This window comes from Acanthopagrus latus, chromosome 11 (assembly GCF_904848185.1).
Source record: "Acanthopagrus latus isolate v.2019 chromosome 11, fAcaLat1.1, whole genome shotgun sequence".
Lineage (NCBI taxonomy): Eukaryota > Metazoa > Chordata > Actinopteri > Spariformes > Sparidae > Acanthopagrus > Acanthopagrus latus.
In genome coordinates this window covers 673374-687858 of record NC_051049.1, presented here as the reverse complement: position 1 = coordinate 687858, position 14485 = coordinate 673374, and the positions used below count along the sequence as shown (strand labels likewise).

Below are 14485 nucleotides of genomic sequence, written 5' to 3'. Positions count from 1 at the left end.
CCACCCAGCCCACCTGTACCACCTGCACCACCCGACCCACCCAGCCCACCTGACCCATCTGCACCACCTGACCCACCTGTACCACCTGACCCACCTGACCCATCTGCACCACCTGACCCACCTGACCCATCTGCACCACCTGGCCCACCTGCCCCTTTTGATTTATTTGTACTTTGTTGTTTATTTGTGTGTTTTGAGGTTTTCTATTTAAAGCTGCAGCAGCTGTCGTCGCCTGCTGGAGGTGGAAAACGTTTCCGCCCTGCAGCAGCTGGTTCTGGGTACTGACGCGGTCCTCTTCATTTCTTCATCACATATGTTGTTTTTATTCATGTAAGATATCTTTGATTTGTTTGTAAACATATTATGACCTTGATATGATGATATTATGATAAGAAATAAAAAAAAAAACACTAATCAGAATAAAACTTTGCTCTGTCGTAACATTACAACAAAGGTTCGAGGTCGTGCTGGACGATGAGACGCTGCAGGTGTTTATGTGTTCAGCTCATTATCACACTTATTAAAAGGGTCGTTGTCACAGTGACGGGTCCAGTCAGAACTCAATCAGAACTCATCCAAGCATCAGTATCTGTATCTTAGAAGTATCACTTTGTCAGTAATGTTTATTTAGCCATATGTTTATATAATGGAATATATATTGATAACTGATGTAGTCAATACACCCGTATTCAACATAGAAATTACATCTGTGAGAGTTGATTCACTGGACACATGTTCTGTTCTGCTGACGTATATTTTATATGATAACATATATCACACGCACTGTTATATAGGATATATACTAAATGATTATATAGTGTCTTGGTACTATGATAATATAAAAATGTAAGCCGTGTATCGCCTCTGTGGTTCTGTGAATGAAGGTTCTGGACCGAACCAGCTGAGGGCGACAGAGAAGCTGCTGATGACTCAACACGAACATGTGACATTTAGTAAAAGAGTCACTACAAACAGGTACCAGCGGACTCCAACCCGAACCTTCGGTCCAACTCTGTTCAACTCTGAAAAGTGGCTCCAAACGTGTCCCAGCATCTTAATGATCAAACTGCTGTGTAGAAGTTAAAGAGTCCGAAATATAAAAGACTCAACATCAGCGTCCCAACTCTTTCAGAAGAGACACGTCATGACGTTACGTGAAGCCGTGGCCTCTGCGTATATTTTCACGTCGTGACGTAGCAGGTGACACGTCGTTACGTCTGTCCAGCAGCTTTTGGTCCTGCTTGCTAACCTGACTGAGTGTTCGGCTGGGTTCGGTTATTTACCGTCCCTCTGTCCGGTTTAAGCTACAGGAACCCGTCCGGTAAGTGCTGACACTGTCCCGCTGTGTTCACATCAACACGACCGGAACCTGGGAAGCGTTAGAGAGAATCTGGCTGGTTGAACCAGAACACCGTATTCCATATAACGGTTGCGAAATTTAACTATAACTCCTTATGGGCAAATGTAACGCTGTCTCCTGTCAATATTTAATACATTTTATCAATCTAAATGGATTTCTGTTATATTCGGCTTTGAAATATTTCACGGGGCTGCAACTTATTTCCACGTCCAGACCGGTTTAGCTTGCTAGCTAGGACAAAACTACAGGCGAGTTGAGCTGCACAAAAACTGAGAGCAACAGTTAATGAAGCCTCTAAAGCTCTAGTTTTAATTATTACCGCTCCTGTACTGTAACAGCTACACCGGCAGTAAGAAGAAGTTTCCTGGAATGTTTATTCATCGGCTGCGTGTCTGTATGATCCGAGAACTGAAGGATGTAAAAGTCTCTTAATTGTTAAGTAACATTTGACAGAGTTCTGGGGCTGATCATTAGCACACATAGTGATTATTAACACAGACCGGATGTAAACAAGCAGAATATAATATTCAATGTGACAGATCAGAGCAGACAGTTAATCAGCTGGAGAAACACTGAACGGTCAACACGTCACTTCCGCTCAGACTCAACGTGATGGTCGCTCCGTGTCCAGCTGCAGGATGAACATCGGGTCCAAAAGCAAGAAGCGAGTTGTTCTGCCGAGCCGCCCCGAACCTCCCAGTGTGGAGCAGATCCTGGAGGACATCAACAGAGCCGCTCCAGACGACCCGGTCTTCAGCATCCTGGAGCAGACTGGACCAGGTGAGCTTACCTGCAGCTGCTTTAACATGACGTCATCCACCTTCACGAATAATTCCTATACAATGTTTACAGTTTACTGACTGTTCTCCTGCAGTTTACCGCCTGTCCCCCTGCTCTGTCCTCAGACTCACGGCCTGCAGAGAGCGACCTGGAGTCGAGGTTCCAGCAGTGCCGTCGGTACCTGGAGCTGAACGAGCGGCTGCAGGAGGCTCGCGGTCAGCTGCTGCAGCAGAGGGAGGAGCTGCGAGCGGCGGGAGAGCAGCTGGACAAAGTGGTGGCTGAGGTCAAAGGTCAAACTCTCTGACTCTACACCTCTTCTGACAGACTCTTCTTCTCTGCTGGACGCTCTCAGTTCCTGAGGACGTGCTGACGCTTCTCAGACTTAGCTGGATCAGATCAAACCTGCCAGAGTGCCCTTGAGCCAGGCCCTGGTGGAGCCTCAGGATCCACAGTGATGGCCGACCTCTGACCCCACAGCTGACAATGTTCTGATGTTAGAGGAGATGTGAGGTTTGTACTGATGGTGAATTAATACAGCTGACAGATGCTCACATTATTAACTGGCAGTTTACTTTTCAATCATTCATCAATATATTAATGTATCAATATGTAAATATCAGCTGTGATGATACATGTGCATGTTTGTCTTGGACATCAGTCACTAAAACTGTTAAATCTAATAAAATGAGGGAAAGAACACAACATGTGGTGTAAAGACTGTGTGTGTGTGTGTGTGTGTGTGTGTGTGTGTGTGTGTGTGTGTGATGAACGTGATGTCATGTTTGTCTGGTTTTATTTCTCCGTATGTTCCTGAAAGTAAAATCCAAATGGTTTTCGATCGCTCGTGTTAAACAGTCGTCTTGTGTGCTCACCAGTAGAAACTCGTCCACACGGGCGAAAACAATCGTTTTTTCCTCCGTCTTCCTCGTCATCGTTTTAAGAATATTTGCGTCGACACATTCACATGTACAGATATATTCAGGAAACAGAGAGGATCCAAAAACAGTCTGTAACGTCTCTGATGATTATATTTATATGTCAGGATGTGGTTATTATACACAGATATTTAACTGTCATGTAACAGTGTTACAGACATCAGCAGCTGTAAACACATAAAAACATTATAAAACACTTCCTGTGGTTTGGTGCTGACCTGTAAACTGAACATATGAGGAGTAGTTAAAGCTAGGGTCTACAATCCTGGAGAGCTAGCAAGATTTGAAAGTGGCCCCTCGTCTAAGTCCCGCCCCCTCTGTGCTCTGTCCAAAGCCACGCCCCCACACACGTGAACGCGCGGAAGCTGTGAGGTAGCTGTCTACCTTACTGCACCGTGACAGACTCAAACTGCAGCCGGTGGAGACTGCCGGGAGGCTGAGCAAAACCGGATCGGAGCCGCAACTCAGCGGACCGTATCCAGTGGAAACTGGGCCGACTCATTAGCCATTCTCATGGCTAAAAACAACACACAAAGAAGCTAACGTTAGCATCGGGCTAATACGAGCTACAAACAGCCAAGTTGGCAATCCTTACATATTTCATGAAAATAACAAATTCCCACGAAACAAAACAAACCATTACCTGTCCAACAGAAAGAGAGAAACCTCTGCATCACTTCTCAGGCCCTTCACATGCTCCAGCTGTCTCCACCGCTCACACGCTGCACGGACGTTGACTCAGGTCTGACTTCTTTCTATTTCTTTGCAGCCATTTCTGCCTCAGGCTTTCTTTTCCTTTCCTTTTTAGCGGGCGAGCTGTTACATTTTGCATTTTCTCTGCCATTGTAACCAAATGAAAGTCTTCTCCTGCAGCTCCCTATTTCTGGAGGAGTGTGCTGAATATTCCTGGTATCAGTGAAACATGAGGTGTGCACGCGGAGGAGGGAGGGACAGAGGACGAGACATGAGGGGATCTGACCAATCAGAGCATCTGACCAATCCAGGCTGTTCAGGCTGAAGAGCAGGGATTGGTCAGCTTCTTCTCAGTCCTGCAGCTGCTACAGAGGTCTGATTACTTTCGTTTCTTTTTCTGAATACATAATGTATTGACTCCTCTCGCCCTACTGAACATGAATCACAATATCTGTCAGCATTTTTGATGTACATCATCACTTCCCCTCAGAAAGTTAGTCACAGTGTGGATCAGTTCTTATCGACGGGTCTTTGGTTTTATGTCCTGACAAACTCGTCTTTAAAAAGCTCAATTTTACTCTGGTGACTTTTTCAAAAGTTCAATATAACATATAATATTCACTAAAAGATGATCGAACAGCCGTCAGTGATTCAACGATACAAGACAAGCGAGAGAAATTCAGTTTGTACAGTTAGTTTCTCTGGTCAGAGTGAACCCTCCTCACAAACAAATCAATACAGGATCTCTGAAAAAGAAACCAACATGTCCGACGCTTATTTTTTATTCAGAATCCAAATTGTGACATGTTGTTTAAAACGTAACAAAATCAGATCTTCTAATTTTCTGAATCGTGACAAAATGAACTTGTGGTGTTGAAACTTCACGTTCAGTCTGAACAAAGTGAACGACGACAGGAACAAATGAAAACACAGTCACACACCTGCGTCTGTCTGAAGGAGAGTCGACACAGCGCTTTAATGAAACACGTCACTTTTTATTGGATGAAAACATTTATTATGACACACCTCTGTTGCTTTCCTATTTCACATGGCGCCATGCGCCTCCGTGGCCTCGTTCACGCTCAGCAGGCTGCAGCCTCGCCGCCGTCATCACCTGATCACTGACTCAGTCACATGCACGTCCAGATTAATGTACCCTCAACAGTTAAATATTTAGTTGTAGGCTGGAAAACGCTAAATGCAAAGCAGAAGCTACGTTATTTAAAACTCGTCTAAAATCTTGTCTGCAGCCGGACGTGAACAAGGTCACCGACGGCGATGGCGGACAAACATCCTGATTGGATTTTTAGGGGCTGTTACAAAATAATCCAGATCTTTTCAGGATCAAACACTCAACGAAAATGTGAATAAATCCAACTTTTCCAGCTACGAACTCAAATAAGAGACTCCAAGATTTGGACGAATATGAACCAGTCTGTTGTGTGGTGAGCATCGTGTAGCATGACCACTAACTTCCTACATACTGTGTCTTTAATTAATGCCAAACGTGTCAAACAAAACAAAACTTGTGTGTTTTTATTTGTAACTTGAGCGTCACAGTTTTCTACTTTAAAGCATTTTCCCAGAAGGCAGTTTTTAGTCTTTGTGTAGCAGAGGTGATATAATGTGTGCATGAATTTTATGCAGATGTTGAGATTTTTAGTTTTATATAAAACCACTTTAAGTGGTCTCTGATCATTTCACAGGCTGAACATCGTGTTGACCTCACTGGTCCGTCGTACAGCTGCTGAGTGTTTGATGCTGTAAAGATGCAGATTTTCTATCACTTCCATGTCTCACAATGTTCATTGGGACTTGAAAGGTTTGCGTTCAGAAGCTACTTGGGATTTATTCATACTCAAAACATGCTTTGGAAGTACAGTGGGGTGACGGTCGTAAATATAAAACCTTGTTTTCGTGACAAACAGCCCCTTAATGTAGATTAATGTCAGCTCGGTGCAGCGGTCTGCTGTCGTAGCACACATGGAGGAGTGATGGTACAACTACAGAGAATATTCATCGTCTTTATATTCGACTTCTTCTCAACCTATCACTACTTTTACAGCAACACAGTTAAGCAGATATTAACACGTTAGAAAGACTTCGAGAGGATAACGTCTGTAAGGACACGTGTCCATCCAGTCAAACCAGCTGTCCAGTGAATCGTTGTGTTCTTGACAGGAAATATTCAACAGCAAAGTGTCTGACTCTAGTAGCAAACACAAATATAATGTCATCACATTCGATTAACGGAGGATCTGTTCATCTACACTGACACTTTATAGCATTAGAGTTCTTTGCGGCACTTGAATACAGATGGCTAGTGATGCTCTCAAAGTATTTACCCACTGACTGACGACGTCGCCGCCGTCCGTCCACAAAGTTACCAGGTGTGTGTGTGTACGGTCGGTGAATATATCGGCATGCTGTCAGGGAGCAACACAGAGATTCATTTGCCCACCAGGAAGCTTTGAAGATTTTGTATATCTGCATGTTATTTACAACACTAACTGAGACGGAGTACAGGAGAGGGAGACGTGACACCCAATCAGCTGAGAGCTTAATCATGATGCTGTTTGCTGTAATATTTTCTGCAGCGGTGATGTAAGTGGAGTCCAGTCGGTGTCGGGTGAAGAGTTGTGATGAATCGTATCCTCAAATTAATAAGAGAGCAGAGCGATCTGCCGTCTATACCAGGACAACAATCCCATAATATGTCTGCATGTGTTCGCCCTGTTAGCTGCACTGCTTCAGGGAAATACTGAATTAGAATACTGACTCGTGTCGACTCAACTTTCTGTGTTGTTGTTTGCTAAATTTTGATTTCAAGGATTAAAGGTACAATATGTAAGATTTTCATTCTCCAAACATACAGAGGGCAGCACGTTGTCTGCTAACTGCTGCCGACTGTATTCTGTATGTCCATGACTGTAGCTGCCATTAGCTTGTTAGCTATATTAGCTGTCCGGGTAAGTCTTGGTGCTATCGCAGAAGCTTTGGTTTTCAGGCCCAGGCTAGCTGGTTAGCATGCTAACTTCAGTGGATGTCCGTAGACGTCTTTTACATAACAGAACTGTTATTTCTTCACAATGTCGTGATGATTTTCATTTTTTAAACATTTAAACTAAAGTTCTTACATATTGCACCTTTAAGTTTTGTACTGATCAAGCTTTTATTCCTGCAACGCATATTACAAGGATTGTGTCGAAGAAACAAAGACAGATGGAATAAAATAACCCTAATATTAATTTAAAGAAACGTTTCACCACAGATTTACCCACAACCCCTCTGGCCTCCATGTACGTTACAGGAAAGGCTAACAGTGTATTGTTTTCAGTATTGTTGGTGAGGCAACGTCCCAAAGCTTCGATGGACTGTATGTAAAAAAAAGACTTTACATGTCAGTGTTTGTGTCCTCAGTGAGTCTGTCAACAGTCGGCCACAGTTCTTACCTTCTTCAGGTAAAAGTCCAACTGAGTTATCCTTCAAAAGTTTGCATAATATTGTTCTTCTGTCCGTTCTGTCCAGGAGACCGAGGATGATTTATGTGCCTAACTCAAGTTCATTGTCTTTTGCGTTTTGTTTTCACTAAAGTTCTACCAGGCAATGATTCATCTACAAATACAAAAAAAGTACAAAAAGATGCACTTTCCATTTTGGGTGAGATTTTTCTCTGAAGTGCATCTCTGAAAGTTACTGATGGTCTGCTTGTGTCAGACTTGTCTCAATGCATACATCCAACCCTGTGTGAATGGTCGATGGAAGCTGTGAGCAATTGTTCAGAGAGAAACATTTGAATGCAGTCAATGGGGAAAGTAAAGGGCCAATTCCCGAGGTATAGGGACCAGCACACTCCCCGTCTGTCCACCTGAGTGCTGAGTTTCATACAGGAACACCGTCCAGTCGTCCACTGACCGTCCTACGATTCAGTTTTCTCCCCTGACTTCTGGTTGATTGTGGCTGCTTGGCTCTGTGCGTCTTGCAGGCAGCAGGTCATGGGGCTTGGGGTGTAATTGAATGGAGAGACTCGGGCGGCCTTGCTGGGGGATCCTTGGCGGAAATGGACGACTCCGCCCACGTGGCTGTCTGATGTTCCCGTGGAGACGGTGCTCCTCAGGGAGCCGTCTGAATCTCCATCCTGGAGGTTACTCCCAGAGGCGGCGCTGATCTTTCTGAGAAGCGCCAGTCGCGCCACTTCCTCCGAGATCACCTGAGCGGTTTCAGCCGACGGGGAGGTGCTCGAGTTGGTCTTGTTGTTCGAGAAGTCTTCTGTCTGGACTGTTGCGTCGCTTGTCTTGCGAGAAGCAAGTAGAATGGTTGGCAGTTTTCCTGGAAGAGCTGGTAGCTTCGGCTTTTCCCCATCAGGAGAAGGCACCAGAGGTAATGCATTGGCTGGCAGAGTGCTTTTCAAGATCTGAGGTACATCTTCATCCCTGATCCTCCTCCAAGTGACTCTGTCATTCAGCCGAGATGCAGATCTCTGCCCTTTTTTCTTTGTGTCATCCTCGCTCTTTGCTCTTCCACTTGAATCAGATGATGAAGAGCGAAGGGAGGAGCGGCTGGTCACTCGGCTCAGTACGTTTATGCTTGGTGACGAGGCGTGACGTTTAAAGGTTTCTTTGTCTTGTTGCTGCCTGGCTCCAGACACTCTGCCAGGTCCATTTCGCTGAGCCACCCTGCACGGGCTTTCAGAGCTGGTTCTCCTCCCCGGGCGTCTTGCAGAAAGGTCTCTTTCACTGGAGGTTGCTCTGGAGAGTGCTGATGTCTGCTTCTGTCCATCTTCTGGCCTCTGGACTTGCTGAGCTTGTCCCGGACCTTTTACTTGCACCCTTCTCTGGGTTTGCACAGCTGCCTTAAGTTCCTGACAGCGTGATGAGCACAGGAAGACAGCTGAAGCTGCAGGAGCTGCTCTGCGGGGGGATCCATTCTGAGATCCGGGCGTGTTGCGTGCAGAGACATCTCGTCTCAGCGGAGTCTTTGATTCCTTAATGAACGTCAGCTGTCTCAGAAATCCATTGCGGTCAGATTCGCCCCCACTTGAATGGACAGAAGTCATCCTGACCAGTTCAAGTCGATTTCCTGCTGGAACCCTTTTTCCATTAGTCTGATTGGTTTGTCTGCTGGTTCCTTGGTTTGTCACCAGAGGAGACAGAGGTCTGGGCCTGACTGAAGTTTGCATAAAAGGGATTCTGACAGGTGACTTCTGAGTTTTAGGTGGTGGAGATTTTTCATTCTGGTTGACAACAGGAGAGCGTCCCTTCCTCTCAGGGGGACTACTAGCTGGCGGGCTGCTAGTTGGTGATGTATTCTTCTTCTGGATGTTTTTATTCGTCTGAGTTGGGGATGTTATCTTCTTCTGAGAGTGTTTAGATGGTGTCGAGCTTTGTGATGATCCAGAGGATGAACTTTTTGGTATCCTTGGAGGTGGAGTGGAGCTCCTCTTTGGCAAAGACAGTTCGATGTCCTGGGGGTGGCCTAATCGGTGAAGGCTTTTTGATCTGTGCTGAGCGAGGTTTGGGTTCTTTGGAGCATCTGTCTTGGATGGTACTCTTCTGGGAGGAGGTCTTTGTGATGGCGCAGTCTCTTTTTTTGGTGTGTAGATGACGGTCCTGCCTCTGAAAACCACAGGTAAGTTTGGAACTGGCTTGCGCTGAGCGAAGTCGAGAGGTTTATTCGCCTTTTTGTCTTTAGCAAACTTCCTTTCTTTGGGCGTGAAGCTGGATGTTGACATGAATGACAGGACAGACTCAGTCTCTTCAGAGGATGGCTCTTGAGATTTTGAGGCCTGCAGCCCAGTGACAACACAGTTAGCACCTTCTTGTATGGCTCTCCATTCAACACTATTGAGGTCTGAATCTTTATCCCATGCTGTGTCATCACTGTCCATTTCCTCATCCATGTCCCACCCATCACAGGCCTTTTGTTTGTGAGTATTTTCTGCTTTCTTCTTCCTGGCAGCGAGCTTCCTTCTCTGCTTGGGCATGGCAGACGTGATGCATTTCTGAAGGAGGTCGTCCTCTGAATCCATGCTGACTGAGCTCGGCGAGCTCGGCTCTTCGTACTGGCTGTGAATGTTCAGAGGCTTTGTTTGTTGCACCATGTTCAGTGTTTTGTTGTGTCTGTTTTTGTACCATATTTGCTGGGCTTTTGATTTATGATCCTCAAACTCAGCATCACTCAGTGAACTGAGGGAGGAGCTGAGTGAATAACATCCAATGGATTCATCCTTTATCAGATTCTGTTTGATCCTGTGGAACCCTCTGGACTTCCCTTGAGAATTATCAATCCTGCCAATATTCGTCATGCTCCGGGAGAGAGTGTTTCTGCTCGCCTCCCTGATCTGTTTTCTACTTGTTCGTTTCATTGCTTCATCTTTTTCATTTTCATCATCATAGACGTCCTCCGAAGAATGTCGAAGGATTCCTTTTCGTGATCGCACATTAAGGTTACTGTCTGTGTTTTGCTTTATGACGGGAAGCTCCAGGGTCCTGACCGGACCGCCTTGACCTTGCCTCCGCTTTTGTTGGTTAGGAGACTGATCACGATTTCTCTGGCTGGCCACTCTGTCAGCTACCTCTTTGCTTTGCATCAGCACCCTCTGAGTGGGAACGACATGTTTGGTTGTTCGGTTCACTTGTATCTCAGGCGGGTAGGTCATCCTGTTGGGTTTGTGGAAGTGTGAAAATATCCTCAAGTCTTCGATCCTCTTTGCTTCATCGTCAAGCACTTCCTGTTTGTTCATAGCTTTAGCTGTGCAGTCTTTAGCTCCCCTCTCTTTCACTGGATACTTCAGTGTTTCATCACTTAATGATGTTGTGCTGGAGAAGTTGACAGGTGTACCTTCTGCAGAATCAGTGAAGGATGAATCATCGTATTTGACGTCCTTTTGTGGAATAACGATTCTCCTCCCGGGACAGATTTGAGTTTTTCCATTTGGGAGCATCATGTACACAGGGAGATGAATTTGTTTTCGGTTCTGGGAGTTGAGAATATGAGGGGAGATGGTCGTCATCAGGGAAGGTCTTACTTTTCTGAACTTGGAGGGCATTGCTGAGTTGATGCATTCCTTTAAGATTTCTATGTCGTCGTCTGAGTTGCCCTCACTGTATCTCTCCCCGTGGTCGAATCCTTGCTCGTCCTCGTCAGGGAAAGGAAGATTCTTGTCATTTTGCTGGAGTAGAGGCGTCAGTTTCAGCTCCACGTCTTTCTGTATGTAGTGCTCGTGAAGAGGCAGAGCACTTAAACTCGAAGCACAAGAGAAGTTCTCAGTGGGCTTTTCCACAGTGAAGTAGATCATGGTGTCCAGGTCAGGAGGAAGGTTGAACCTCTCCTTGGAGTCTGCAATCTCCATGAACTTTCGCAGGCTGCTTTCCCACTGGCCTGATATTCCTGCGGGTTGTGTTTCTGGGCCGTTTGCCTCAATGCAACATGGAGTTTTACTTCGACTGGGAGGCATCGTCTGCCCTGGGCTGTCAGGAAGATCACTCGGGCTTATTGTTCCGTCGATCATCTCACTGCACGGATCACTTTGGATTGAGCTTGCAATAGATGGAGACTCAAAGCTGCCCAGTGAACTGACCGAGCTACAGCGACTCATCACCAGCGGAGTCTCGTGTATGTAGTTCTCAGATGAACTGGATGGAGATCTGTCTTCAAGTATGGCCGGTGAAGCTGCTCTGAGGAAAACCTTTTCTCTTTTGGCAGGACAGGGGATCTCGATGGGATCTGTTTCTTTGCTGGGAAACGTCTTTGAGTCAGTCATCAGCAGCTGACTGTCACTCAGATCCTCTAAGGTTTCATCCTCTTCAGGTCTCTTCACCACTTCTTCATCCTCCACTTCTATTATTTCTAATGAGGAGTCACTCTCAAGCTCATTTTCACTCTGTCCATCCAGCGCTCCGTCGCCTGAGGAGAGGGAGGACAGTGAACTGCAGCGGGAGAAGCAGATCGGGGTGTTCTCCACCGAGTATTTCTGGACTGTCTCCATCGTCCCAATGGTTGGGCTTCTGGTTGATGACATTGGAGAAAACTTTGTGATACTCCCCCCGGTCATCACAGTTGGTACCCATGCTTGCCTCCTCATTGCTTGTGCGGCCTGAACATTGATGGCCGTCTTTGCTACACCGAATTTGGCCACACTCTGAATGAGCGGGACCTGTTGATAAGAAGGAGACAGTTTAATCGAAGTCATGCTGACATCAGAGGAGACTTTAGTGGATGCACTGACAGGTGACTGGACTGGTTGATCCTGGTTCTTTTCTGCATCTGTGCTGCTGAACTCAAGAGCTTTCAAAACTTTGTTGTCCAGAGAATCTCTCTCAGGGATATCATGCTGGTTCGTCTCATTCAGGACAGATGGCCCCAGGTAATCTTGATGAGCCACCTTGAGATCGAGCTGGTTGGGTCGTTGTTGCAGCATTAGAGCTCTTGGAGCAGGTCGCATCTGGTCTTTGCTGCCGCAGTAGCCATCACTGGTGCTTCCACTGTTCAGGCTGTCCGTTGACACACTTGTATGGGCAGTTTTGAGACGCAGGAGTGCGTGGGCTCTGCTGAGGCGCTCTCTTTGGGCCAGGCTGCTGGTATCAGAGAGACGGCAGGGGGAGCATGATTTTGCCCTGGCTTCATTGAGTTCATCTAGGCCGTAAGGCCAGTCTGCCAGGTGGTCCTCAGAGCTGAGGCTAAAACTGTCCTCTGAGGATGTGTGCATGGTGATGTCTTCCACCAACCTGTCGATCTTTGCAACTGTATTGGTGATCTTTTTTGCTAACTTCTCTGCAGCAGCAGACACCACATCGTCAGGAGGTGCACGTCTCTTCTCCACCATCTGCGGCGGCTCTACGTCTCTCTCGGGTTCATTGTCTCTTTTACGTGGCTGGTTTTGCAGGAAGTTAGAGTTGGTAAGGAACATGGACAGCATAGAGAAGCTCCCAGTGTCCAGGCTACTGGAGACGTTCGGAGCCTCGTCGTCATCAAAACAACCAGAATCGGATGCGTAATCCTTTGCCAGGCTCTCAATGTGCCGTAGTGGCTTGTTGAGGGTCAAGTGTTTGGGGCTCTGCTTCTCAAGGGTATCGAAAGTCTCTGCGAGGTGTTTGGCGTCCAGCTCTGCCTCCAGAGCCTTCTGTTTCCTCATGTAGAGGGAGGGCATGCAGGAGCCAGGCGATACGACCGCAGCATCCTTATATTTCAGGGGTCTGTTGGTGAGGAGGTTCCTCAAAGCTGCGGCGCTGCCCATGGCTATCATCTTGTGCTTGGAGTGGATCAGGTTGCGGAGCATGCTAACGGCCCCGAGGTCCCACAGCAGCTCCTGGTCTTTTGGGCTCCGGGCAGAAAGGTTCCAGAGAGTCCCGCAGGCGTTGCTCACTATGGTCAGGCTGTGGGAGCGCAGGTGCTGCAGCAGAGTGTGGAGGCAGTTGTGGTCTCGGAGGATTTGTCTGCGAAGAACGAAAGCAAAAGACTTTGCATTAATTTCATAACGTTAAGATGAAACACAGTTTTGCTTCTCACAGTTAATATTTTTCATTTTCATATAAATAACTGATTCTTTCTTTAGAGGCGCCGACTGATACGGATCATTAGACTAATATAATAGTAATGTTCATGTACTTCCTCTCAGGTACTTTGCAGATTCAGATTACTCAGTGTTTATAGGCCATTCATCATGACGTGTCACCAGTCAGATGGTGTTGTGGGCGGGACAGTGTGTGAGAGGACGCTGCATCACAGACACAGTGGCTCATTTTTAAATAGTTTAATTTTCAGCAATCTGACAGAAAATCACTGATACGATAATTAATCTGTCTTTCATCCAATTACCTATTTTTTCCTTCCTTGCACATATCCGTTGGTTTCCATTGATTTCACTGTATTAGTTGCAGTAATTTGAGGTTGATTGTAAAATTGTGCATTGCATTATTTTTCAAAATGACAATCACATCAGACAAAATCTTGACTGTTTTCTAAATGATCTAAAACATACAGAAAATGCAGCGTGACACGTAGAATTCATGCTAAACAAAAAGACATTTTCTTTGGACACGTGTGTCGGTGAGTGTCGGAGTCTCAGACACTCACCTGTAGTCTTCTCGTGTGGCGACCAGACTCGACACGTTTCGTAGGATCCCTCCACCGCTCTCGATGATGGCGAGCGAGTTGGTCTGACATCGGTACGTCAGCGTGCTGACCAGGAAGCCCAGAGCTCCGTCCACAGAACAGATCGCCACCTTGTTGTCGATGCTGTGAGCCGACAGATTCCACAGAGCGCTCAGGAGACTCTTCAAGGTCGACTCCTGGAAAACCAACAAAAAGGTTTTACATGTGCGCAATTACAAAACACTGAAAATATTCATTCATCTAAAATGAAATCAGTGAGAAGTTCTGAGTGCTGCATCGTAGGCAACCGGACTACGATGCAGCACTCAGAACTACCATGATGAACGACTGAGAACCTCACTGACAGAATCCTAAACAGGACCGAGTCACACAGCTTCAACTGTGGTGGTTTTCAGTTTGTTTTCAGGCTGACACTTCTGTAATCCTTCACAGTGAACATGAAGTCTGCATTAAAGCAGAGCACTGTCTCTGACAAGAAACTTTAAAATGCTTCAAACAACAACTCACCAGTGTTTCATGAAGTAGCTTATACCAACAAATCATCTACAAGATATACAGATTCTTCACAAGAGCCATTTTTCTTCACATCAGAACAAATAAATCT

The 14485-nt window shown here is 46.1% G+C and overlaps 2 protein-coding genes across 9 annotated transcripts in view; one reads left to right on the top strand and one right to left on the bottom strand.

Annotated features, from left to right (window-relative positions):
- The first annotated feature begins 1163 nt into the window (after nucleotides 1-1163).
- On the top strand, nucleotides 1164-2842 carry c11h19orf25 (chromosome 11 C19orf25 homolog). Of its 3 annotated transcripts, none has more exons than XM_037115878.1 (3): nucleotides 1164-1321; nucleotides 1992-2140; nucleotides 2266-2842. In XM_037115878.1, exons 2-3 carry the CDS (start codon nucleotides 1999-2001, stop codon nucleotides 2442-2444), a joined length of 321 nt encoding a protein of 106 aa, XP_036971773.1. In that variant the 5' UTR covers nucleotides 1164-1321; nucleotides 1992-1998; the 3' UTR covers nucleotides 2445-2842. The 3 variants fall into 3 exon arrangements, with proteins under 3 accessions (XP_036971773.1, XP_036971774.1, XP_036971775.1); XM_037115879.1 differs by having other exon boundaries at nucleotides 1165-1321; nucleotides 1963-2140; XM_037115880.1 differs by having other exon boundaries at nucleotides 1179-1321; nucleotides 1900-2140.
- A 1581-nt stretch (nucleotides 2843-4423) lies between these two features.
- apc2 (APC regulator of WNT signaling pathway 2) overlaps nucleotides 4424-14485 on the bottom strand; it is a 58301-nt gene continuing 48239 nt past the window's right edge. For all 6 annotated transcript variants that reach the window (XM_037114033.1, XM_037114036.1, XM_037114034.1 and 3 more), the window contains 2 exons: nucleotides 13843-14057; nucleotides 4424-13202 (listed from right to left, as the gene is read on the bottom strand). In XM_037114033.1, coding sequence (XP_036969928.1) covers nucleotides 7688-13202; nucleotides 13843-14057 — 5730 coding nt within the window. In that variant the 3' untranslated portion in view covers nucleotides 4424-7687. The remainder of the gene's footprint in view (nucleotides 13203-13842; nucleotides 14058-14485) is intronic.